General features: G+C 39.8%; 1 protein-coding gene across 3 annotated transcripts in view; it reads right to left on the bottom strand.

The window, feature by feature from the left end:
• Gli3 (GLI family zinc finger 3) overlaps window positions 1–25179 on the bottom strand; it is a 266280-nt gene that overhangs the window by 62209 nt on the left and 178892 nt on the right. For 2 of the 3 annotated variants that reach the window (XM_027409397.2, XM_027409399.2), the window contains exons 5-10: window positions 23300–23505; window positions 20193–20339; window positions 15952–16153; window positions 5733–5946; window positions 4904–5017; window positions 3207–3347 (exon numbers count right to left, since the gene is read on the bottom strand). In XM_027409397.2, coding sequence (XP_027265198.1) covers window positions 3207–3347; window positions 4904–5017; window positions 5733–5946; window positions 15952–16153; window positions 20193–20339; window positions 23300–23505 — 1024 coding nt within the window. The remainder of the gene's footprint in view (window positions 1–3206; window positions 3348–4903; window positions 5018–5732; window positions 5947–15951; window positions 16154–20192; window positions 20340–23299; window positions 23506–25179) is intronic. The other variant, XM_027409398.2, reaches the window with a different exon arrangement.

Genomic DNA, 25179 nt, shown 5'->3' with positions numbered 1-25179 from the left:
AACTTCAGAAACACATTTACATTTAAAATGTGGGTCCTGTGTAATGTAATGCACAATAGCAGAGTCTGGCCAATTCAAAACTGAAGAGAAATGTGGGCTTTCAGCTTCCTGAAACATAGAATACGTGCCTTTCAGAAGTCAGGTTTAGATCTTGACAAATCAATAAGACATACAATCAGTCAAAAGTACTTGTAATTAACTTTACTCCATATTCTTCTTGTGCTTTTGTTGCTTTCTATTTTAACTGATACCAACAAAGGGACAAAGTATAACAAAAACCTGGTGAATAAAAATACATGTCTATTTTCCTAGCTTCTGGTAATAAGAGTAAATGTATCACTAGCTGGCTGGAAAGCATCTAGGCCCACCTATAATTATCTTGCTGAAAAATGAAGTTAATTACACATTGCTGTGATAATAGATCCTGCAGCATCACACCTAGAATAACAACCATTTGGGAAAGGAAAGGGGCCTGGAATAAAAGTGAAGAAGAGGAAAAGGCAATATTCTGTCTATCTGTTCAGACAGTAATAGACGAGGTAATCTTTTCCCTACAACAGGCAGTGCACTGCAAAGCAAGTGAGACTACTGGCTGGCAAAGTCAGCCAGTTCCTAATTCTCTTCTTCAACTTTGCGATTTGCTAATGTGAAACACATGTCTCTCTTTTGCACCAAGTTCAAATAGCTCTGGAATTCCAACCTTGCAGCTCAGCGACTGAAGCAGAACAAGGGGAGAACTTGTCAGGATTTAAGGGCTTTCAGCAAAGCCCTTCAATTGCAGCCAGCACCCTATTCCACGGCAGGATATCAATTATAGATAGTGACTTGCTTTAGCAGGCAGTCGGGACTGTCAGACACTAGATAGACAACCATGAAGAATCATGAATCTTTCTATTAACTGTAAGAGGGGGGAAAGAATGGGTCATGGCTATAAATAAGGCAGAGCAACAGAATGGTTTAACACCTTGCCGCTTGGTTGTATGTGGCACAGAAATCCAACTAATCAGAAAATGTCTGTGCTCCAAGGAAGGAAAGTGGCAAGAACCAAAATGGTTAATGCCTCCCTCTGTCCCTAAAAACAGGCTTTGCAACTGGTATATATTCAATCTGTCACCAAAGTAATTAGGTAGACTTGAGGTACCTGTTACTTTAATCAACAAAATATAAAGCCCCTATTCTGCACTGGGCCACCACTAATGCTTCCAGTAGCACCCAGAGCAGGAATGTATACTTGTGTAAAGGCAAGGAAAAGGTCATTGAAATGTGTAAATGTGGAATTTCTACTCTTTAGATGGGATGTAGGCAATAAGAACGGGAGGATTTGACTCAGTTTGCTTACTCTTGTAATTTTGCTTAGACTAAATTAGTGTCATAAAGGTAACATACTGGAATTTGACTAAATCCTGAAGCCAATCTCTTCTATCTGATTTAGGATTTCAAAGCTCCACTGTGTGTGTATTACATGTAGTCATGATGTGTGAAGATAGGTTCCATGTAATCATAAATACTGTGGCCATTCAAGCTGCAGCTCCAGTAGCCTCCTTATAACTATTCCATGCTATGAGAACAACAGGGAATCTCAGTGTCAAGATTACATAAAATAAAATAATGGTCATTGCCATTACAGTGCCCTTACAACATAAACAGGGGGAAACTCAAACCCAAGCCAGACTTATATGAGTTAGGCAGTGAAAAGGTTAAGGTGCTGCCATACCACTCTCTCCGGGAGTGTCCCCTGCATATGCCACTCTTTGAGAATAAATTTCTCATGGGGAAAAGAAATTCCTAACTTCTCCCTTCTTAGTATTACAAGGCCTTTGTGCTTTCCATTAAAGGAGTCAGCACAGATAAAGTCTCATTAAGACCTACTTGAATACTAAAGAGGAAAAAAATCCCATCAAATTACATGTGTGGGAAAATCTGAAAATATACCTTAATTAAAAACATTTGACTTAGGTTTTGGCTGTATTTGAGAAACCTATCTTTCTACTTATACAAATACAAAGTGATACAATTTAAAAAGAAAAAGGGGAAGGAGGTCCTGAAATCTAACATTCTGTAGTTCAGGTTTCTCATAATCTGTTGTGCTGAACTTAATGCTACTAGGTAACTGTGCAGGACACATTACAGAATGATATAAGCTGCAAAAACAATTTGAAAGCTCACACAACATATAAAGCACAGAGATTTTTATAATTTTAGTGTTTAATCAAAATAGAAGGCTACAATAAACACAGTTCATCTATGAGGCAAAGATACTGTAAGATGAGAGGTGAGTACGAATGTCTCTTTCATGCATGTGCTCAAGAGAAGGAAGCAAGCATTACAGGAATGTTCAGTTAGACTCTGTACTACAGTGGAAGCACAAGAAACTGTCCTATTTAGTAAAACCATCTTTAGTGCCATAACAGGACCCTGTGCTTCTATAGAAATCATCTGAGGCCCTGTCTTCATATTCCAGATGCCCAAATGCTGTTTCCATGTCAGTTCCTGGTCCCATTTATCCAGAAGGCTCTACTAACCTTTGAGACTGTGCCAAGCATGCTGAAGCCTTGGCAAAGGAGCTATGTGTATACCATGTTTCAGATATGAAACAATGCTAGAAAGTGAGTCAAAGATATCTGGCCTTGCTTTGAGAAGAGAAGGAAAGGTGCCCCAGTGTGACTATCTTGGGGTATTCATCATTAACATAATTCTTTTCCATGCAAGTTTTAACCCAAAATGTTGCCTTTGGGTCAAAAATAAAACACCAATTTCTACATACAGTAATTGGAGGCTCTTTAAACTTTCAAGTCTACAAGAGGAAAAAAAAGGAACCATCTGTTTCTGTAATTTTTTATATTGTTACTGGGTCTTGGAAGGGGAATCAAACTTAGTTAAAAGGTTAATAATAATTCATGTCCAGCTTACTATTACTCAATAACCATCAAAGGTTCCAACTCAAAATAGTGTTTTCTGGCTTACAGGATCAGAGTCATTACACTCTCTATTGAAGACTTTATTGAATTTTACACTAAGCTTTAGCTGACTGAACAGGTCAAGCACCATGGCTCAGAGTTTTCTTTATTCTCAGAAAAATCATAAAGCCCTCTCCAGCTTTCAGTGCTGCCAGCTAAGAAACTTGACTCCGTGCAGGGTCAGAGAAGCTGACCTCATGCAAAGGTCACCGAGTTGGGAAGCCCCGTCCCTGAACACCAGTCACTTACATGCACAAGCTGATCCTGGGTGTCGAACTCTCTTGTGCAGCCTTCCCAGTGGCAGTTTGTCTCATAGATGACTTCAGGCTCCTGCTTGCTTTCATCTTTGTCCCCTTCCTCCTTGACCAGGGTTGTTCCTTCAGGCTGTTCCTGTTGTGGGGGAAGGCAGGAAGCAGAGAGGGAAAATCAGGCCCAGTGGCAAGGGAGACATGAGAAAGCAGATACTGGATTTCGTTTGCTTTCTTCTGACCTCAACTATTCAGGAATATAAAAGGAAGCCAGGTCTATCAGTTGGGTTTTGTGGAATGAAGAAGTCTAGCATTTGTATGTTTTTTTTTTTTCCTGATATCATGAGATCATTGTAAGATAGTAGGTCAATCATAACAAAAACAAAAAGCTGAAAACCAGACCCTGATCCTCGAATACAAACCAAACTGACAGCTTAAAAATCAAAAGTTAACAAAACGAAACAACAACAATAACAACAAAACAACAAAAAACAAACCTGAGGCAAAAAGCTAAACAACAAAACCAAAAAAGAATCAAGTATTTACCCTCACCCAAACTGGCCCTATTTTGCTTGCTTGTTTTGATTCCCTTCAGTATGTTTGTTTATTGTTATATCTTATAATGCAAGGAGATGGCTTTTGAACACTTTTAGTTCTTTTCCCTAATGTGAAAGGCACTTTGTGGATCATGACTTCTTAGCTTAGCCTCTGTTTTTCAGGGAAGTGCTGGTCTGCCTCACAGTTGAGGCCAGGGAAAGACAGTGCTGGATGCTGTGGACACAGACTTTTCTAGTTTTCCACAACAGCTTCATAGTAAATGTGATTCAATGAATCTCCGGGATTCTAGGAAATATCTAGATGTGTAGATCTGAGTCCTGATCTAGGGCTATATGATGAACTGTTTATATACACATGGTGGTATAACCAGCAAGGCTGTTAGTTATCTAGCAAACTTTAAGAAGGAAGGTTTCAGATACCCTATCACAACCTTATTCCACTCTCTAAGTTCTCACCGAGGAAGTCTGGGCCTCACTTCAGAAAGGCTTGGGTTGAAGCATTCTGAAGATAGCAAGGTTCAGACTCTATGAGTCTTTAGACTCTCATTCAGCTCTGATTGGGGGAAAACAACTCTGATTAAACTCATCTTGTCTGGCTTATGAGCCTATCAAATGACAATTTGGATATAATTCTTTTCAGTGGAACCAGACCTAAGTGACCAGCAATACAGTCTAGATTCTATCTGGCTGTGCTTCAACCTCTCTTGGTCCTCTGAGCCCTTTGAGAAGCAGCAAATGAAACAAATGGAGAACATGATCCACGAAGGAGTCATCACAAGCTGTGCCTCAGCTTAAGCATGGGTTCAGAAGCTCATGATTGGGGTCCCCAAGGTCAGGGATGAGAAGGTCACTAACAGATGACTCTGACCAGCAACTTTATGTACTGTGATGACTTAGACGTCTAAGCTGTCTCACCTATCAAGAACATGCACCTCACATAACTTTCTTCCTTGCTGGTATTTATTTTTGAACTAGAGAAGTGAATTTAGTCGATCCCTAACTAGTTCATTTTCAAACACACAGCCAATGTTAAGAATATAGTGGGTAAGAAAATGTTATGTATGAGTCTGGAGGAGGGGGAACTGGCACAAAGTTACTATGAGAGTAGTAAAAGCTGGTTTATGAAGCCGAGGTGTCTTACCTGCTGTCCCCGTGACCCCGGGCTGGGGAGGTCTTCATCAGGTTTGATCTTGGACCGTTTATTATGCATAGGATCGCCAGTGCTGCTCACTGCAGACTCACTCGTAGGCTTGTTCTGTTGGCCATATTTGCAGAAGCAAGGGAAAATGAGGTTTGATTAATAACTAGAGCCTAAGTGAAAGTGTTACTGAAAACAAACAAGCTTATTTGGTCATAAGGCACCGATTCTGATAATGCCAGTCACCCATAGGAGAGTCCAGATGATATGACCAAAGCTAGACAATGCCTTCGTGGAACTTTATTCACTTTGGACTTTTGAGTATTGATTGCTTGTGACTTTTAAAAGCTTGAAAAATAGAGAGCCCTACACTTTAACAAGCGAAAGTTATATCCAAAAAAAGTTGAATTTGGTTTGGAGATCAGTACAGACTATTAATGAAGTTCATCAATTATAGCTTCTAGATTCTTCTTTACATCACACCAGGCAGGCAAAAGAGTACAGAGACTGGAGGTTTATGTTCATTCTAGAGTATTATACAGTGCCGAGCAGTAGCCTGGTTATAGAGGAGTGAGTGGACATTGGCTGAGAGTCTACAAACATGGACTATCAACATAAGATGCACTTATCAGGCAGCCTACTTTTAAATGCTAAGCAAATGGCTCTGATGCAATATGTCCTGGGTCACATTCATCAAAGCTGAATACACCTTTCGAAAGAGAAGACAAGATGTCCATGTGAAACCTCAACAATGGTGAACTCTATGGCACTAACAGCCAGTGTAATGACAAGGTCTCTGTTGACCAAGATGAAACAATGCTGTGTCTCTCACCTGGGAGGACTCAGAAGGGCCAGAGCTGACCTGGACAGGGTTGAGAACTGTCGGGATCCCAGGGATAGGCCTCTGTGTTGGAAATGTTGGAGCAGGGTGGATAAGTGGAGGGCTGTGTCCAAACGCTGAGCCTAAGCTTTGCTGTCGGCTTAGGATTTGTTGATGCATATGGAGAGACACAGGGGCAGAGGGGTAGGTGAAGCTCAAAGCAGGGCTGTGGAGGAAGATAAAAAGGAAAAGTATCACTTATGCTGACATCAGAAACTATCATAACTAAGAATGTATGCAGCTTTAACTGAAGCCAACCAAAGCACACCAGGTCTGTCTGTTTCGATGAGAAGTTAGAAACAATTATTGCCAAGCGTCTTGAACACTTCTAAGAAAAAGCAGAACACCAGGAGCAGATATGTGTGCACATCTTCCCACATCACAGCTCTGATGCAAGATGCTAGAAAGTAGAAATAAGGGGCATCGACTCAATAATAACTATTTATTGCAATAACAAACTTTATATAAAAAGAGAATGGGTGACTCTTTGCTTTATGGTAGTTTTATGTGCTCTGGGTCCCGCTTGTTCTGTGCATGAAGCAATTCCTTTAATCTTAGCTCACACCGATCGCTTTCATATGTCTCCAGATCTTATTACAAGAGGAAAGAAAATCAATTGGTTAAATGTGTTTTGAACACCATGCTTGTCATATCACTCATTTGTTTGTAAAGATGGAAAGCTTGGTTCATCCAGAATGCCACCTAAAGAATTTCCATCAGTGCCGTCTGGTTACAGAAGCTGATGGATTAACCTCTCCCCACTGAAATCAGTGATCAATGGGCTTTGATGGGGGAATATTCCAATGGGACAGCATGGCTCCCTCCTCCAGCACAATGTCATTAAGTGTCTATTACAGCCCATTATGCATGCTAATTCCTGTCACCACTTTATTTTGCCACCTATATCCCAGGCCACAGTCAGTTTTCAGGAAGTGCTACTTATACTGCAGGATACTGCAGCCAATGGCCAGTGGCCACAGGCATCTTTGTGTTAGCAGTTTAGGAATCAAATCCTCTAAAAGCAACAGCAGACTCTGGAGGATGTTTCCAATGGCTTAAAAATGCATGGAGAATCATAACTCCCTATATGGAAAACTCTCCTCTATAAAAAATAATCTGATAATAAATTTACGCACATGCACACATGTGTGAGAGCACACACCCACACAACCGTAATGGTAGCCAGAAAGAGCCAGAGTTTCTCATAATATTATTAGTAGAACTCATGCAAATTTCCAATCTGGTGGGTTAATTACTATTGCTGCTAAGCACATTAACTGAGAATAAAATAATTACAATAACAAAATTCAAACCATTTCAACAACTTTAAGTAATAATCAGAGATATACTCCCCTCATTAATGTGACTCTACATTTTTGTCTATTTGACTATAACCCATAAAAGGGCGGCTTCAATGGGAATTCATTACTATTATTTCTACAGAGTTTTCCTTTACAATGGCTTGCCCATTTAAAACTGAATACCATTAAGCATACCCTTGGAGAAATCCAGCAGACTTTGAGGGACTCTCCTTTCATTTTACATTGTATTTCCTTAATAAAGGAAAGCAGAAACATGGTAAAAACAGTGATTGTTCACAGTAAGTTAGAAGAACCAGTAGTAATAGTCTGTTTCTGCAGTGCTATAGTTCCTGCCTGTATTTCTGTAAGCAACCATGAATGATTACAGCAAGACTCACCTAAGGTAGCTGTGTGGATGATTGATAGGGCATTAATCAAAAGATGCATATCTACCTCAGAATTTGTTCACAAGCTTTCTTCTAATAGCTGATTTCATGTTCACTGAGCTCTGTGCCAGTTTGTCCAATTTATTTTTCAGTGTACAAGCCATTCATCAAAAACCACAATGATTTAACACCTCCCCCTCCTTTGTGTGAATGGGTGTTACTAAGTGTAACTACCTTATTCTACTTATTAAAGAAACAAAACCCAAAGACCCCACTTCAGGTATAATCAGAACGTCAACAGTCCCTGCATTAACCTTTATGCACACTTTTAGTTTCTTGGGGGCCCGAACTCTCCAGCAGATCTGAGAAAGAAAACTAGGAAGAAGCCACTGGCACTTCAAACTGTGGATGACATCAGATTCTAGGCTTAAAAATGCAGTTCCTAATTAGGAGTCAAGACTACTAAAGAATAATACTTCACAAAGCAGAAAATGGCCTTGCTTTTTATATACAAGCAATTCAACAGAATTCACTGTATACAGAATTCTGAACAAGACAGGTATATTTTAAAAAGTATCAGAACAGATGAGTCAAGGTTAAGTATTCCTATAGAAGTTCCTTAGCACCACAATCCTCCTTGCCCATGGGTACCAAGAGTTTTAGCATACTTTCGTAGCTCTCGCTGCCAAGATCTGGGTACAACAAACTACCAAGATGCCTTTGATGAGCTCAGAACGGCCAGCCATGCCCTGCTGCCACTAATACAGTTCCTAGGAAAGGCAGCAGAAGCGCTGGTCAGCTCCAAATCACAGACCAGTTCAGAATCTAACGAGAAAAGCATGAAGTTCTAAGCTATGTCTCAGTATCCACTCTGTCAGATTTTCAGCGAGTGCTGCTTACAACACTGTTTACATAGTTCTCAGGCTGAGTTCTTAAGGAAAAAGCAGAAAATGGCCCAAGTAAGACTGGGCATGGCAGCTACACCCAGAAGAGGCCAAATGTACTATCTATCAAATGATACCTCTCATGGTGTGAAAGGTGTACAGAGAACCTTCTGGGCTCTTGAGGGGAGCCAGGGATTCCAAGCTTACGATCAAGTCTAGGTGGGCAGGGTCATAGAAAGGGGAGTACTGCTCTATTAAGTTTCAGCTTCTTGGTACAGAGGTGGCCATGTTGTAAGTTGGCACTTTTCTGTGTTACCTACCCAGATCCCTTTGCCTCTAAAGTTAAGCATGAAGCTCTGGGCTCCTGCCTCTTCCACTGCTTTTAGAGGCTGCTTGCATTCCCTGGTTCCAGTCACCATTTCACTCTGGTTCTCCTTTCTCAGTGACTCTAGCTCTTCTCTCACAGGAACCTGGCCATTAATTTAATGACACAGATAATTCAAAATAAAATCAAGATCTGCAGCTTAATCACACCTGCAAAGAAGGTAACTTGCACACAGGTTCCAAGGAATTAGGATGTAAGTACCCTTTGGGTCCATTATTCTGCCTAACATCTTCAGGATAGTGTCACTTCCAAAAAAAAGGGAAGAAAAGAAAAGTCTTCCTTTGAAAACTCCAAATAAGACACTGTATGCACTAAACAGTATTATGGCATCAATGCTAACATTTAACTTTACTTTTCCCACTATGGTAACAGAGGCTTTGTTGATTACAAAGAACAAAAGAAGAGAGAAAAGATCAGTTGTAGTCCCCCTCAAAAGCCCTTTCAGAATAGTGCATGTACTCATTCCACAATTTTCTACAAATACAAAGTATCAATATTATTGAAATTTCTTATATAACCCAGGGCCACCTGCTCAGGGCTATCACTATCCACAGTGGGCTGTACCCTCCCAGATCATCACTAATCAAGAAATGTACAGAGAATTCTTTAAGAAAGTTGAGAGAGGGAGAGAGGGAGGGAGGGAGGGATGGAGAGAGAGACAGACAGAGAGAGAGAGAGAGAGAGAGAGAGAGAGAGAGAGAGAGAGAGAGAGAGAATATGGCTCATAGACTTGCCTACTGTCAATCAGATGGAGGTGATTTCTCAACTGAAATTCCCTCACCCCAGATGCAGCTAGGTAATGTCAAATTGACAAAACATGAACCAGCACAAACACAGAAGCTAGAGATTGGTACTCCCTGAATAACTAATGTTAGTACTAATTGGTCTTTACTTACTGGAGAGTATAAAAAGTAGGAAAATATGGGTTTTAGACAGTTGATTGATCACAACTAACTTATAGTTTGTTTAACAGGGCTCTGAATTGCATGACTGACAGGCAGAATCCCAGGCAAACCTGAGTCAGAGTTGCTCAGTAAGGTCCATCTCTCACACAGTGCTAAGAGAAATTAAGAGTGAGCCATAGCCCTCTATTTGGAAAGCAGTTCATTTTCTCAAAGACTTAAAAACAAGACCTTTGAGCCAGAAAGACAGTTCAGTAGTTAAGAGTACTTGCTGCTATTACAGAGGACTGGGTTTCAGTACCTAGCACCCACATGGCAACTCACAACCATAATTTCAGTTCCAGGGAATAGATGTCCTCCGCTTTTGGCCTCGGTGGGCATCAAGCACATATTTGGTACACATACATGAATGTAGGCAAAATACTCATATACACAATTTTTTAAAATCCAAAATAAAAATTTAAATAAGATTTTCAAAATCTGAAAGTTCTAATTTATATGTCTACTCTATAAAAATCAGAGGCATAAGATTTTTATATCAAGATTTATTTATAATATTCAGGTAAGTGATAGAGCATGGGCTTAACATGTTGGAGACCTTAGGTTCAATTCTCCAGCTCCCTTTACCTCACAAAATAGTGTCAATTTGGCTGTTTCTTCATATTGTAGTAAATAATATAGCAGCTTCCTGGACAGATATCTCCTGCTAAAATCTAACCAACTACCCTCAACTGGGTAAAATTGGGGATGGTAGCAAAACAATTAAATGTCATTAGTTATAGACATCTCATTCATTAATTCCAGAAATTTGAGCTGAGTACTTTCTGTATGTCTTATTATGTCTAGCCAGAAAACCATATACTAACTATAATAAATATGGAAAACTTTAAAATGCAAAATCATGTTTGATACACATAACTCTGTCACACCGTAAGTTATGGGAATCTCTCTCTCTCCTTATGACCAGTTAGTAATTCACATTTCTATTTAATTCTTAGAACAACAGATTAATATATGAGACACTGAAAGTTCATACCGTACAAATAAGAGTCATTATACATTAATTCAACCCTACTATAAATAGTCATTTCTAAGAAATTGTATTCAAATCACATGGAAAACTCCATTAAAGGAACTTACAAAAAAAAAAAAGACCCTCTAAGGTGTTTTTAAAGTTTTCAGTAATTTCATGCACAGTAATGCTAGATTTCTTAATAATTGCACTATCAGTAAAGCAAGATGGTTTGGTCAGATGAGTCCTTTACACTGGAAGAGCTGATTGTTTTTACATTAAAATGAAAACAAGGAAGAGGCTACATTACCTAGCACTGGACATGCAAAGGTAAAAGCTGGAGTACATTACAGTCACATGAAATATTATATTGAATCTTATTTTTGTGTTAACTTTTAAAAAGCAGTATTTTCCCCGAGGATAACTGTTTTTCCTTATAGTAACCACAGCATTTCCCACTCCACATAATGGTAGCCACAGGTGTTAATTTTTTTTCTTTCTTGTGTCAAACCACAACAAACCTGGGGGTCATGGGTAGCTAGGCAGTTAAATGCTCCCAACCTTTGATCTACAAGGATGCACCAGAAAGCCTCCTAGGCTTCCATGTTCATCTCTGAAATCTCAGCCTAGATCTAGAGTGGGCTGAAAAAAGACAGAGCAAGTCAAACAGGCCCAACTCCTAAGTCCAGTGGATTGTGTCAACAGTGGGTGACTCCTCTGGATTAGAAGGAAATGCCTTGTTTTAAATGGAAGCTGTACTCTGCTTAGTGACTACCAATAGACATACATTTTCTAAATTGCCATGGCAGTTTAACTTTCAGATTTGAAGTATGTTTGCTCATTTTGAGACAGAGTCTCACTATGTAGGCCCTGGCTGCCCTGAAGCTCTTCATGTAGATCCACCTCAGAGTGCTAGGATTAAAGATGTGCTCCACCGTGCTCGGCTCAGGTTAAAATATTTCCTGAAGAAACTCATTAGATCACATTACAGAGTACTCCTATAAATCAGAATGGGATATAAAACCAGTTCTCTAAAGGTAGAAGAACCTAGGAGAATGTGCCTTAGGCTTTCTATTGTGAAGGAACTGTAGAAAACTAAGAAGCCACTTGCCACCAAACTGCCAAGAACAGGAATAGTGGTGGCATACACTGCAGTGGGAGCTGCTGAAAACCCTCAAAGCAGTAAATGGGCTGAGGAAGGACACATGGTTAGAAAACTCATGCTCGTATGAGCAGCATCAGCAATTCTTACTTCTCTGATCTGAGTGGTATTTCCCAGGACTGTTTTAGCTATGCTTCAATCATTTGAGAATTTCTAAGGGAAACACAACCTGGTGGACAGGAAGAAGATGGAGAAGATCCATCAGTCTTCCACAGAGTTCTTACACCAGGGAAGGATGATAGTATACAAGAGAAGCCAGAGAACACAACAGTCACCAGACCAAGACTGTCTGTACAGACAATAGAAAAAATTGCAGTTGGAGATCTTGGCACTCAAGTAGGTGATTTATAAGGTAGACACAAAATATCATTTTCATTGAGATGATTTTCTTAACCATGCCAGATCTTAAACTATTCATGTGAGGAAACCCTCTTTTTTCACCACTAAATTGACAGTGAAAAAGCTACACTTGGTGTACTGGGAATGCATTTACTAATCATTTCTCCATTCCATTTACATTTGGCAAAAGAAGGATCATTTGAAATGTCTTCCTATGAAGGCTTAATATCTGGGTGTGGGGGAGGTATGAGCAGAACAAACTTTTAAATCTGAGTAATGAGCTATTAACAATGCTAGATTTAACTGTAGATTGAGGACCACAGGCTGCTTGATGCTGTGGTCTTCAGTGGAAACCTTCAAGTGATAGAGAACTTAACAACTTCTTTAAATGAAAAGCTTTATAATATGGGTGAAGTTTTTTGAGTTACAGCAGCATGAGATAAAAAAAGACTTGGAATACACAGCTATTCTGACATGCCCAAGTACTATGGTTAATAAAGTAACAGGCTTTTAAGTGTACTTCTTTTATATGATATTTTAAAGGAGCCTGAATTATTAAGTTCATATTTTAAAAATATAAAATAATATACTAACAAGACAGACATTTGCTGTTTTAACCCTTTTATTTTGTATCACTTTCTTTGTCTCTGATATATAGAATGTGTCAATTGTGAGGATGTAGACTAATACCCAAATATATCTTAACTTCTGGAAAACCATAATCACTCCAAAAAAAGGGTGAAGGACATTTATGTGGCTTATTGTTCTTTAATTTATTCATTCCATAACTCTCTGTGGTAACCTGTCAATGGAAGAGGACAAAGATGATGCAGATATGTGAGAGGAGAGTTCTGGTCCTCCTTCTACTTCAGCAACAGAAACCCCAAGACGGGTTTATTATGTAACTGCAGCCTTACAAACATTAATGATACAATGACCCTTTGCACTGCCAACATTAACAGTGAAGTAGGCCCTAGAAAATGCTAAGTGTGAAAGTCAGGGAGTCTGGAGTAATAAGCAGCAGACTGGAATGCTGCTGGTACTAACCAAGCATGGTAAATTGGCCAGCTTCCTCCTTCTGTGTGCCTATCCTCTTATCTGGTGCAATGCAGACACCAAATGTACTTCCTGCTCAGTTGCTCTCACACTGTTCACTCTTAAGAAAGGCACCTGCCCTCGGGATGTTCACATGCTTCTTTCCTTTCCCTGACATTTTCCGGTCCTATTACTCATTGATTATTGCTGAGTTGGTTTATTGAGGCCTAGGGAAAACAATTCACCAAAGTTTCTCTGGCAAGTGGAGATGATACTGTCCATTAGAATAATTACTACATTATAACAGTACATGGCAGCTCATCACATACTGTATTAGCTTCTATGGAAAAGAAGGGACATATTATCTTCACATACCATGATGTATGTCAAAGATTAAGATACTCCCTGGGAGAGAGGACATGAATGAAAATACTCAAAGGCAATGAAGAAAATGAGTATGTGATGGTCCTGGGTCCCCTGACTTTCACAGGATCTTCTGACATCTCACTGGTCTTTAAGGTTAATCTCTTCTTCCACTCTTAATGTAATGATTAAGTTCGAATACCAATGATCTCTGAAGTTCTGTACCTGCTTCTCTGAGCAACTGTAAGATGTCAAGAAGACGATAGGTAAGAACAAATGACATTACTGTGGCATTTATGTGGCATATTCTAAGCTTTTTCCTAAGATACTGTAAAGAGTTAAGTAAGCAAGTGGGGATAATTCAGAGAAGAAAGAATTGTTCACAAGGTAATTCTGGGGCTAGAGGTGTAGCTTTGTAGTAGAGCACCTACCTAGCATACCCAAGGTCCTGAGTTCAATATCCAGTACCATCACCTCCCCACAAAAGCCATAAGGTGACCATTCGAAAGCCATTTGTACAAATATCACAGTATGCTACAGTTCTATTTGGATGTTTGAGTCAAGTCACATAACTACAAATTAAGATATAATTTATGGTAGCAGATGACCAAGGAGGAACATAAGCTAGGAGAACAGGAATAACTTGCCTCTGGTTGGAGAGCAACAGGCTGAAACATCACTGATTGTGTCATTAAGAAGTACCATTCAGGACTTTTTTTTTTTTTTTTTTTTTTACCCAATGGGAAAGAACTTTTGTCCCACTGTGAATCCACACTGCCTTTAGTAAAACACACTGGATGTCGTACATGAAGCTGTTAAATATGCAGACTAGGGACAAAGCTGAGATTTTACTACAGGCAGATGTGACTATACTGGCTGACCCTGAGACACCAGAGACCCAACTCTATCTGCTGATTACATTGGCTGACCTTGAGACACCCCAGATCCCATACTATGTACTGACTATAGTCTCATAACAGGTGTTTGCTTCACCCCATCTTTCCACTTTTTTAAAAGAATAGCAGAAAACCAGAATCATGACCTATAATAATAAAGCTAACTTGCCTGCCAATGAGAATCGCTGATATGATAAATGAACCAGAAAGGAATCAAACTGCACTGGAGAGTGTTCTAATGGAACAATAGAATTAGTTATTCTTAATAAATATGGAGCAAGTACTATTGTTTATATGTATTTTAAAGTTACCATGAAAAGCTCAATTAAGATCTAGAGCTCTTGCCCATTCATATAAAATAAATAAAATACATTCTTATTGAAAAGGAAGGCTCGTGAAAAAAAGTCATTAGGTTGTATGTTCCATTTATTTATTGTGTTTTCTTGAGGTTTTTGTTTGTTTTTCATAGGATGTCAAGTAGCCCAAAACAGTTAAGTCACTATGTAGAAGAAACTGGCCTTGAATTCCTGATGCCTGTCTTCCCTTCCCAAGGGCCCTGTCATCATGCCAGCTTCACTGGTATGTACTCTCAAAGCAAGGAATCATCCACAGTCTGCAAACTATAATTCAAAGATTACTACTAAGTGAATGCTTAAACCATGGTGAAAACTGTAGGGGAAATAAGAGCTAATGATTATAACCAGTATTATTTAATTAACTATTAGAATACTGTTTAATTTTCCCTCTATTATTATTTATAACTAGCACAGTTCAAACAATGTGATTAGCAGACAAAAGGAGAGTGAATATCTCACAAATCTGTAGCATGGCTTCTTTGTGTTCCTTTTGTATTCAGTGATAACAGTTCAAATCTGATCATTAGCAATAGAAGTATTTTTATAATAATCATTTTTATATTCCTTACATTCATGTAAGGGCATGTTAAAATTAGTTCGCTGTACAGAAAAGACAGTCAGTTTTTAATCTTTAAAAGTAAGCCGGAAATGTGTAATTAATTCTTATTAGCTCACCAGTGACTGGCCCAGCAGGTGCCCCCAAATCATCTACATTTGTTTTCTGTTGAACTAAAAGCATTGGTTTGAGCTCTCATTTTCAATGAGCCCCTTTCTGTTGAGAGTTGTAAGGTAAGTTTGTCTGGTTTTGTTCCTCTTTTGTACACAGGCTGGGTAGCCAGGCAGAGGTGGTTTTTATTCTATAGAACTATTTGCAACAGAAGACCTGGATAAAACGATCTGAAACTCTGACTCTAAGAAATAGACTGCATTGTAACTGAGTAACTGCCATATAAGAACTACTGATTAATGCCTACAAACAAATTAATTTTGGCTCACTGTTGTGGTATTGAACCTGAATCCTAGTACAGATACAGCAGCCTGGTGGCTCTTTCTTCCTCTCAGACCACTTGTTCTGCAAAGGGCTTACTGGCTCATTTGAGCACTAACATTTTGCTATAAAGACACATAATGGATTCAGGAAAATACGTACCTGATTGCACTTGCCGATAAGTGCCCATAGGAACCACTCGCTGAAGAGCTGCTGCGGGAATTATTGAGAATTGTGACCAGGGAGTTAGGAGATGTTCTTATCATGGTCTGAAGGTCGAAGCTATGATCTGACAGGGGTGATATGGACAGTGTGCGTTTTCGGCTGGGCCTAGCTGACAGTCTGGGGCTAGGAAATCTGGCACCTGTTAAAAAAACAAAACAGAACTTGATTACCTACAGCCAGAATCTATATGTTATTGACTACCGCTTCTCAGTGCAAAAGGAGAAGGATAGAAGTTGGCAACTTGTGGTGACAAGTATCTCTCCTCCCCCTTGTGATCTACTGGCTACAATTGAGGAAATTAGGGCAAAATATTTATCTTCCAGGGGCTTACCTCAGAGGAGAGCTGTTTATTAATGTGCAGGCAAAATGATAAATTGCTCAACAAAAGGGAGAGACTTTTATGTGTTATCCTTCTCATTTCTAATGATTTATGAATCTGACAGCTGCTTAGATATTCCCATCATTAATTCACCACAAGCGACAAAGACAGAGGTTCCCACAGTTGCAACACAATGCCCTCTCCACTCTAACACACGCCATTTTAAGGCAATGAGGTGAATGACAAGAACTGAATTAAAGCATGCTAAAATAAGGAATTTGGTATAGTTATGCCTGCCTCTCCGTGACTCCAACAACTAAATACTTCCCAGAAAACTTATAGCATCACTAAAACAATGTACAAAGCATTGCCCTAACCAGGGGTACTCAATTCGGGGTGATTTTTGTACCCTGTAACATCTGGTTGTTATAGTTCAGGGCATGCTATGGACATCTAGTAGAAGAGGCCAGAATATTGTCAGATCCCTCTAGTGCACAGAGAAGCCCCACCATATAGAACCTTGGACTCAATGATGCCAAAATGGGGGATTCCTCTCCTAAAAGCCTTTCCATCTAAGCATGTATATTCCATGTTGTTGATCATGGTGCTCTATAAACTTTCCAAGGTGGGAGGGGGCAAAAGTTGTGCATACATGTTAGCAAGGCTTGATATCCCTAAGGATATTGAAATGGACCTTTCCTTCACCATTAAAGAACTAACAGTTTTTAGACTTCAAGAGATGCCCTCTGATGGCCTCTTAATCTGGAAGTTAGCAACTCAATTTAAACATATGACCACTTAACACAGTGGTTTCTAACTGAGGAGTTACAATTAAATATGATTAAATTTGCATTCAAATTTGTTAGATGTCAAGATCTGAGTCAGGGCAGAGTAGAGAATGCTGACCACTGGTCTAGGCTTGCTTTTGGAAGATCAATTTACAAGTCAGAGTCATAAAATTAAAACTTAATGAGAGAGTGAGAGGTAATCCTGCCAGATAAGAAGCAAATCAAGTACAAATAACTTTAAATATAAAAAGAAGATTTTGTGTTTCATAGCATAGGTATGACTCCTTTCAGGGACATGCCAATTTGGCCTTGCTTGGAAATTAAAGTAGTAGGCAAATCTTTAGAGAAAAAGTGACAAGACAATTGATTGCCAGGAAATTCAATGGGAATATTTTCCTTAACAGAGATGAAATAGTCTGTCTCTCCCCTGCCCCCCCCCCCGAATATGTGTGCATGTTTGTGTGTGTTTGTGTGTGTGTGTGAGTATGGTCCCACTGGCCTTGAACTGACAACCTTCCTGCCTAACCCTGCCTCCCAAGTACTGGAATTAAACATTTGTATCTCACAACAGACCTCAGAGATAGGCCACATGCAGGATAACAATCCATCATGCTCTGGGGTAATTTAATGAAACAGAATAGATGACAGTTAATCTCACAGAGAGACACAAGTGGTAGTAACATCCATATGTGACACCCTTCCACCACGGTGTCCTCTCAATTTTTTTCTTTCAGTCACATTTAAAATGGGTTCAGTCATTTAGAACAGCTTCATTACCAGCTGAATTAAGGCATGTAAGTATAGTAATCCCAGTTCTGAATGTGGTTCTAGTATCTAAGGAACATCTAATTTTCACTATGCCCTCTGCTTTAAACATAACTATTTTTGCATTTACTCACTGCACTACACTAATTTCATCATATAAGGTTTTAATGTCATGCCCAGACAATTTGAATGACAGACCAGATTTATTGTCCACTTTCACATAACCCTTAACAAAAACTATTTTCTGTAGGACTCAGAGTTAGAAGAATCAAGACAAGCTAGCCATTCTTCTTCATCCTTGCCACAATCTCTGATTTTGGTGGGGATGCTAGGGATTGAATCCAGCCTTCTAAACGCAGCCCTCACTAACTAGCAGTGATGAAGAAGATAATGTGATCTGATACCATGAAGCATAGGAGGCCTTATATCTACCATACATCTTTCAAAGTCAGGGTCCAGAGGCCTGGCAAAATATTTTCATCAGACTTCAGGTCACAAAAAGCTTGGCTGGAATAGGTCCTCACTGTTTCTCTCTGAGAATAGCACTGGTTTAATTCACTTTCTGCTCCTATGTATAGCATGGACTTCAATGGTTCTTGCCCTCTCCCCTCATCCCTAGGATGTTCCCTATAGGAATTACAGGTTCCAGGTCCCTCCATCTCTAGAATTATTAAAGCTTTGAAAATACCTGCTTAGTCTAACGTGTTACACTAAATACTCTAGCTTCCATGTCATCCCTCACAAGTCACACCATATGCTTCTGCCATGAGCCCTATTTATATTTTGCAGAGGTAGGAACTGAACTCAAAGCCTTATGTGTGCTGTGCAAACACTTTACCACTGAGCTAGAAGCCCAGTCACAGAGCCTTCTTGCTGCTCCAGCACAGGGAGTTCCAACCTAGTTTCTGTTAATTGTTTTTGTTTCTCCATTCTAATAAAAATTTCTGACAAAGAAAGAGGAGCTTTCTTTTCATGTGATGAATGATAGGACATCTAAATTCCTACTTAATGACAGTCAATTTACCATATACTCTGGCAAATTAAAATTCCTTTAATTAGTTTTTACAAAGTAAAAGGGTAGCTTCATCCTTTATTTAGATAAAAAACCTGCCGCTGCCTGACTAAACATATTCTTATCAAATAGGGAAAGTAACACAGGCCGACCTTCCAAGGAGTCTCTGCTATTTTAATTCTTTATTTGCAGATTTTTAAATAAGTAATTTGCATAATAACGGTGAACTGTTCCCCCCTCAACAATCGCTAATTGAAATGTGGTTATGATGAATCTGAAACTTAAGCTCTTTATGCTACTGAGCCTAACAACAAAACCCCACAGAGCGTGCAACACAGTTCTTTTACTTTGTGTGTGGTAACAAGCTGCCCAATAGAGACCGGTACCAGGCCACACTCCTCTGGGGTGCACCAAGGTGGTCCTGGGTGATTAGCAGAATCAGAATGTCCAATTTTATTCCTGTGTGGACCAATCATCCTCTTTCTTTCCAAAATCTGAGGCTTAGATTCACAAAAGCACACTCCTGACCAGGATGACTCCAGATAAGATTCTAGCTGGAAACACAAGGGTTAAACGTCATTGCTGGAAAAAACCATACTTCCCTGTGTCTGGCTTTAGTTTCACTCTTCAAGACCTTGCAAAAAGATATGCACTGAACTGGTCCTTGTCAGAGATGAGAGCTCTGAGGTACTTTAAAAAGCCATTATAGGCCCATTGTGAACCAAAGGAATCCTAATGTGCCTCTAGGCATCCCTCAAGTGACACGCACATCACATGATCTTTGTTTCCTTCATTGCCGTGTACTAGAATTTGGAAATGTTTCTGGATTTTCTCCCCCTTTGTGTAACTATTATGAACCTTCCATGTTCTTAGCAGCTGCAAAGAGTCTTCATGAAACGCAGTTTTAAATGTAAGGATATGTGAATGAAAATAAAAATGTCTTACAGTTTCTTAATTTTTTATTTAAATGCTTAATTTCTAAAGAGTAAAATCCATGATACTATAGAGTGGCCATGCAAAGTCCATCCAGGTAGCAAATCTGTTCCTTTATTTTTATATAACAAGAAACAGAGTAGGATAATTTGTTGATCAGTTATATTCCTAGGATAGCTACCACCAATTACAATTCGTACATATTTTAGTTTACCAGGAGGCAAGAGGTCATCTTAAGGCTGGTGGTTTCATCTATGGAATTGAAAATGTAATCATCACCTAAACTTTGTAGACTTCTCTCCATTTCCTAGTTAGCATTTGTTTCTCTCCCAGGACTCCATCAACCAGCCTTGTCACTTACTATCCATGGCATGAAGGTACTCCATGTGGATGGCCCCTGCACCAGCAGTGGCAGCTGAGGGAAGGATGTCGGCGTAAGGGCTTCGCTGGCCTGTCAGCAGGGCCATCTGGTGATAGTATTCTGCAGGGCTGACTCCAGCATGGGGGGCTACAAGAGGAAGGAGGATGGTGACAGTTACCAAAAGGACAAGCAGTCACTTTTTTTTTTTGAAGCATCCCAAGTCTACTTGCCATTTATCCTACAAACACATCTCTTTTATGGCTCTGTGCAATAAAGCTTTCTAAGTATGAGTTCACTGGTATTTGTCTTTATTTGAAAGCAAAAACAGAGGAATAAAAAATTAGTAAAATACATTAGAAAAGTTTGGTTCTTTGTTTAAAGAAATTAACATGATTAAAAATTATATATACGTATATATAGTCATGTATCTTTTTAAGATGGGACACATTCTGAGAAATATGTCATTCAGGCAATTTTGTCATTTTGGGATCACAGAGCAGACATGTATATACTAAGAAAGCAATGATGTCAACTACACAATGAAATTTACGGGGAGTCTAACATACACAAACTTGTCCCAGTGTTGGTACCAAAATGATGGCTGTATGTAGATGGTCATGACTGACTGTCTCCCTTTGCAAAGAAAATAGTTGCCTATAGACAATTGCTGCTTGTTCATACTTCTTACAACAGTAGACAACTCAGACAACTGTGATATCTTTCCAGACATACTTAAAATACTTCCCTAGGCTCCTGACAGGAGTGTCTAAGTTAACATTCGCTAACATGAGAAGTCAGAGTTTCCAAGAAAGAAAAACGGGCAGCACAGCACTAATGACACACAACTGAATGATAAGCTGCAATTTCATGTTCCAGGATTTAAAAGCTCTCTTTTTCCTTTTTCTCCCCACTATAAAATCAAAAAGAAAATGTACCTATCAATCTGGAACAATTTACTGGCAAGAGTCAGCCTTACATGAGTAGGATAATAATTGGTTTCCACCTGCCAATTTACATGCAAAAGCAGCAAGATATTGTAGCAGTTCTGAGGGTGGCCTCCAAAATTTCAGAAATCTGAATTAAAATTAATTCCATGAGGCATCTGGGAGCCAGAAGTAAAGTAAAAGTTTTCAATGACTAGCTACAGGCAGAAGAATCCTAGCAACATGTATTCTGAATGTGTATACATACGCAGTACTTTTTATTCATGATACGTAGCAAAAACGGGTATCTTTAAAGTATTAGACTACACAAGGAAAATATTAGTGAAATTATTTAGTTGGGTATTATGGTGCTTTGAGTGAGAATGACTCACCAAAAGCATACATGTTTGAATACTTGGCTGCTAGTTACTGGTACTGTTTGGGAAGGGTTAGGAGGTATGGCCTTATTGGAGGAGACGTGTCACTGGGATGGGCTTTGAGGTTTTAAAAGTTCACACCATTGCTGGCTCTGTCTCTGCCTCCTACTTGTGGATAAGGAAAACGCTCAGCTACTGCGCCACTGTCATGCCTGGCTGCCTGATGCCATGATGGTCATAGATCTATCCCTACGGAACTGTAAGCCTCAATGAATTCTTTTGTAAATCGCCTTGGTCATGGAGCCTCTTCATTTCAATAGAAAAGTAACTAAGACAGTTACTTATTGGAGTACTGAGAGGCAGGAAAGGGAAGGCAGACCCACAAATCAATCAACAGATATTTTATTCACACTCATTAAATGCAGACAATGAGCATGATTTCCATAAAGTAACCACAAGTTACCATGTCCTCAGCCAATCAAATTTCTACAATCCAGCTGCAGCTCAGCTTCTTCCTCAGCCTCTTCATCTGTTCTCCTCGTGGTTATTTCTACCACCTCCCATTCCTTTATCACAAGATCAAGTTCCAAGCAAAACATTAATCATGTCTTACCTTTCCCAGGTTTAAAAAAAGTAAATATTACTCAAATGAGAAAATAAACCCATTGGGTACCTAAAAAAAGTAGCCACTGCAGTGAATTCTTAAAGAAGGCACATGGGGTGGTAACTGTTCCTACAAATACATGAGAATTGACAATTCCTCAGAAACTTCATGTACGTTGCCACTGTGCACTAACAGCCTCAGAAAATAGTTCCCATGTTAGAATTAGGGGCAAGGAAGTCACAGCAAAGAGGTCAGTGAAATATAACTGCATGGTATCTCTGTACTCTGCAATTGCCAGCGGTGACTTACATTCTGTAGTGAAGCATGCATAGCCCCCACTAGCAATCAGTAAGGCTTATGCAATTCTGGGTCTTAATACAGAGCTGAGCAGTTGTAGGCAAAGGATCATACATACATGGAAGATATAGTGAGTATTTTCCCCAAGTCTTAAGGAATAGATTATTATTTGACAGGGAGGTATGAATAACTAGCTCCAATTTTACAAAAATATGGGAAAGTTTTACCAGAGAATGGAACATACATTTTAAGCCTAAAATGAGCATTAGGGATTACAGGAATAAAGTCTAACTCTTTTTCTTTGCCCACTGTTCAGTTTTACTTGGCATGCTCAAGGACTGAAGGTACACATAATGACACCCCTGCCCAGCTCTTTATACTTACAGGGTGGCCCACCATGGACTAACAGCATCTGCACCACATAGAAGTTTTTATAAAGACAAAGATGCTCCTGCCCCCATCTCTATCAGTTTTATCAGGATCCCCTGATGATATGTACACACAGTAGAGCTTGCCATGCTCAATTCTCAGAGACACATCTATATAAACGTGTCTCTTCATCATACAGAATACAAGAGCATTCATCAGAAGATAGGCAAAGCACTCAGAGAATTCACAAAAGCATGGGATACCTGCAGGGCTTGTCTAATCATGTGTGGAGTGCAGAAGAGAAGGGCATAGCAGCAAGTCGAGGAGTCACTAAGACCTTGCTTTGAGTTCCAAGTTACTTAATTTCTCTGCAAATTGCTATCCTTACATGAAAAAAAAAAAAAGACGCTCCCACCCAAGGAAGCAGTGTTGTAAGTGGGAACTCAGTCTTTAAGTTTGTCCTCCCTGTCTGTCACGTGGAAAAACCTTACCATATCCCAGGGCCAGGTGAGCTATGGAGAATTATCTGAGACTTACCATCTGTAGGGCTCAGGCCTCGGGCAGCTGAGATCATGGAGAGGGATGGGCTGCTGTGCAAGGAGCGGATGTAGTCCATATATGGGTTGATGTAGGGATGTGGGGGGCTGAAGGGGGACTCTGAAGCTGCAGTGGGGTTACGGTGTGGAGAGATCCTAATGAAGGGCAGGTCTGGATATGTCGGGCTACTAGATAAGGCAGAAGGCCTGGAAGCAGAGGAGAAGAGACATATACGTGAGATAAGCATCCCCATACGTGAAAAAAACATATATATGTTCTTCACATTCTGTGAAGAAACATGCCTTGGAAAAAAAATCTGTCAGGTATAAACCAATTTTTAGCATTCTTACCTTTATATTAGTATGGTGTAATCCAGGAAGCAGAATACTAAGAAATTATCTGAGAAAGAAAACTGACTTCTGAGCTATTTCACAGCACTCTGAAGATAGGTTAAAATAGAAAAAGAAAAGGCGGGTATGGTAGGAGATAACTGTAATACCAGAACTCAGGAGGCAGAGGCAGAAGGCTCATAAGTTCAAAGCATATAGTATAGTTATTAGTTCAAGGCCAGCCTAAGAGACTCTGGCTTAGAAAGTGGATAAGGTTTTAGCTCAGCGATAGAATATCTATTCACCATGTACAGGACCCTGTGTTTGATCCTCGGTGCAATGAACTATGACTCTGTTGTCCAATTGACTCAAATATTAACGGCACCCCTTGAAACTTACTTCTTACCTGGTAGTGCTTCCTTATTAAACACAACAGAATTTATCTGGCTTGAGCCTCTAGATGGCAAAGCTGCCCATGAGACAGAAGACCAAAGGCAAGTTGTAAGAGATGACAGTCTCCATACCTGGGCACATGCTTCTCCATACCTGGGCACATGCTTCCAGAGGGCTTGCAGGTAAGGAAACCTGCCTTCCACTATGTAAAAGCAACTTCTCTTTTTCCAAGAGGCAGTGCCAAGAATTCTGCTACTGCTCGTTTTTCGTCTGGATCCTTATTAATTACATTTAGTAAGGAACCAACAAATGAGCATCTCTGGGCTTAGAAACCTAAAAAAGAATCAGGGTTTCATCAAGCTCAGGTCTTGGTAAGCAATGAGCTAATGGAAAGGGTTTGGTTTCTGGAAGTGCAAACTGTACAGTGCTTCCTATGTATTTGATCTCAGAGAGCCCTGTCTGAAACTTCCTCCTCACCACACACAGACATCCAGCCACTCCTGTCAACCTCAGGGACAGCCATGTCTTAAATGGTAAGTCTGGAGGGCCCCGTGCCACCATGCTCCTTCCTTAATAAATTGTTTCTCCTGTGGATGATTCAGGAAACTAGCTGTGGTGGTTAAACTTGTTTACTTCTGGCTTGCGCCATTTGCACAGGCCACAATCAGAAGAACAGGCTCTGATAGAGACAGAGCCCTGAGAGCACATGTTTAGGAGTGAAATGAAAGAAAGTAAAATGCCATTTCCCCCTGGAGAAGCAGAGGCACTGCCACTGGACCCCTGGCCCGGTCATCCTGTCAGAATAGGATCATAATGGAGACGGCTCCAGCAAGTGTATTGGGCATGTCTTGCAAAGATCCAATATTCTCTTCCTAGAAAATACGATGAAATAAGGCCCTGAGAATGCAGGGATTTTCTCGTTTGTATTTGTTACTCAGATGCTTGTTCTGGTGAAGTACAATCAAACTCAGTTTCTTAAATTTACACACAAAGTGTAAGAAGTCTCTAACAGGCAGTTCCTGAGAATGGAACATTCTTAGCATCTAGTAATGTGTAAAATTATACATAAATAAGTTTGAATATAACATGCATACACGGACTGACACTGTATGCTTTGCACACTATGTGTTTATGTGGGGATTTGAAAACTTAAAGGCC

The sequence above is a fragment of the Cricetulus griseus genome, chromosome 3 (assembly GCF_003668045.3).
Source record: "Cricetulus griseus strain 17A/GY chromosome 3, alternate assembly CriGri-PICRH-1.0, whole genome shotgun sequence".
In the NCBI taxonomy this organism is placed as follows: Eukaryota; Metazoa; Chordata; class Mammalia; order Rodentia; family Cricetidae; genus Cricetulus; species Cricetulus griseus.
This window is presented reverse-complemented; position numbering and strand designations above follow the sequence as displayed.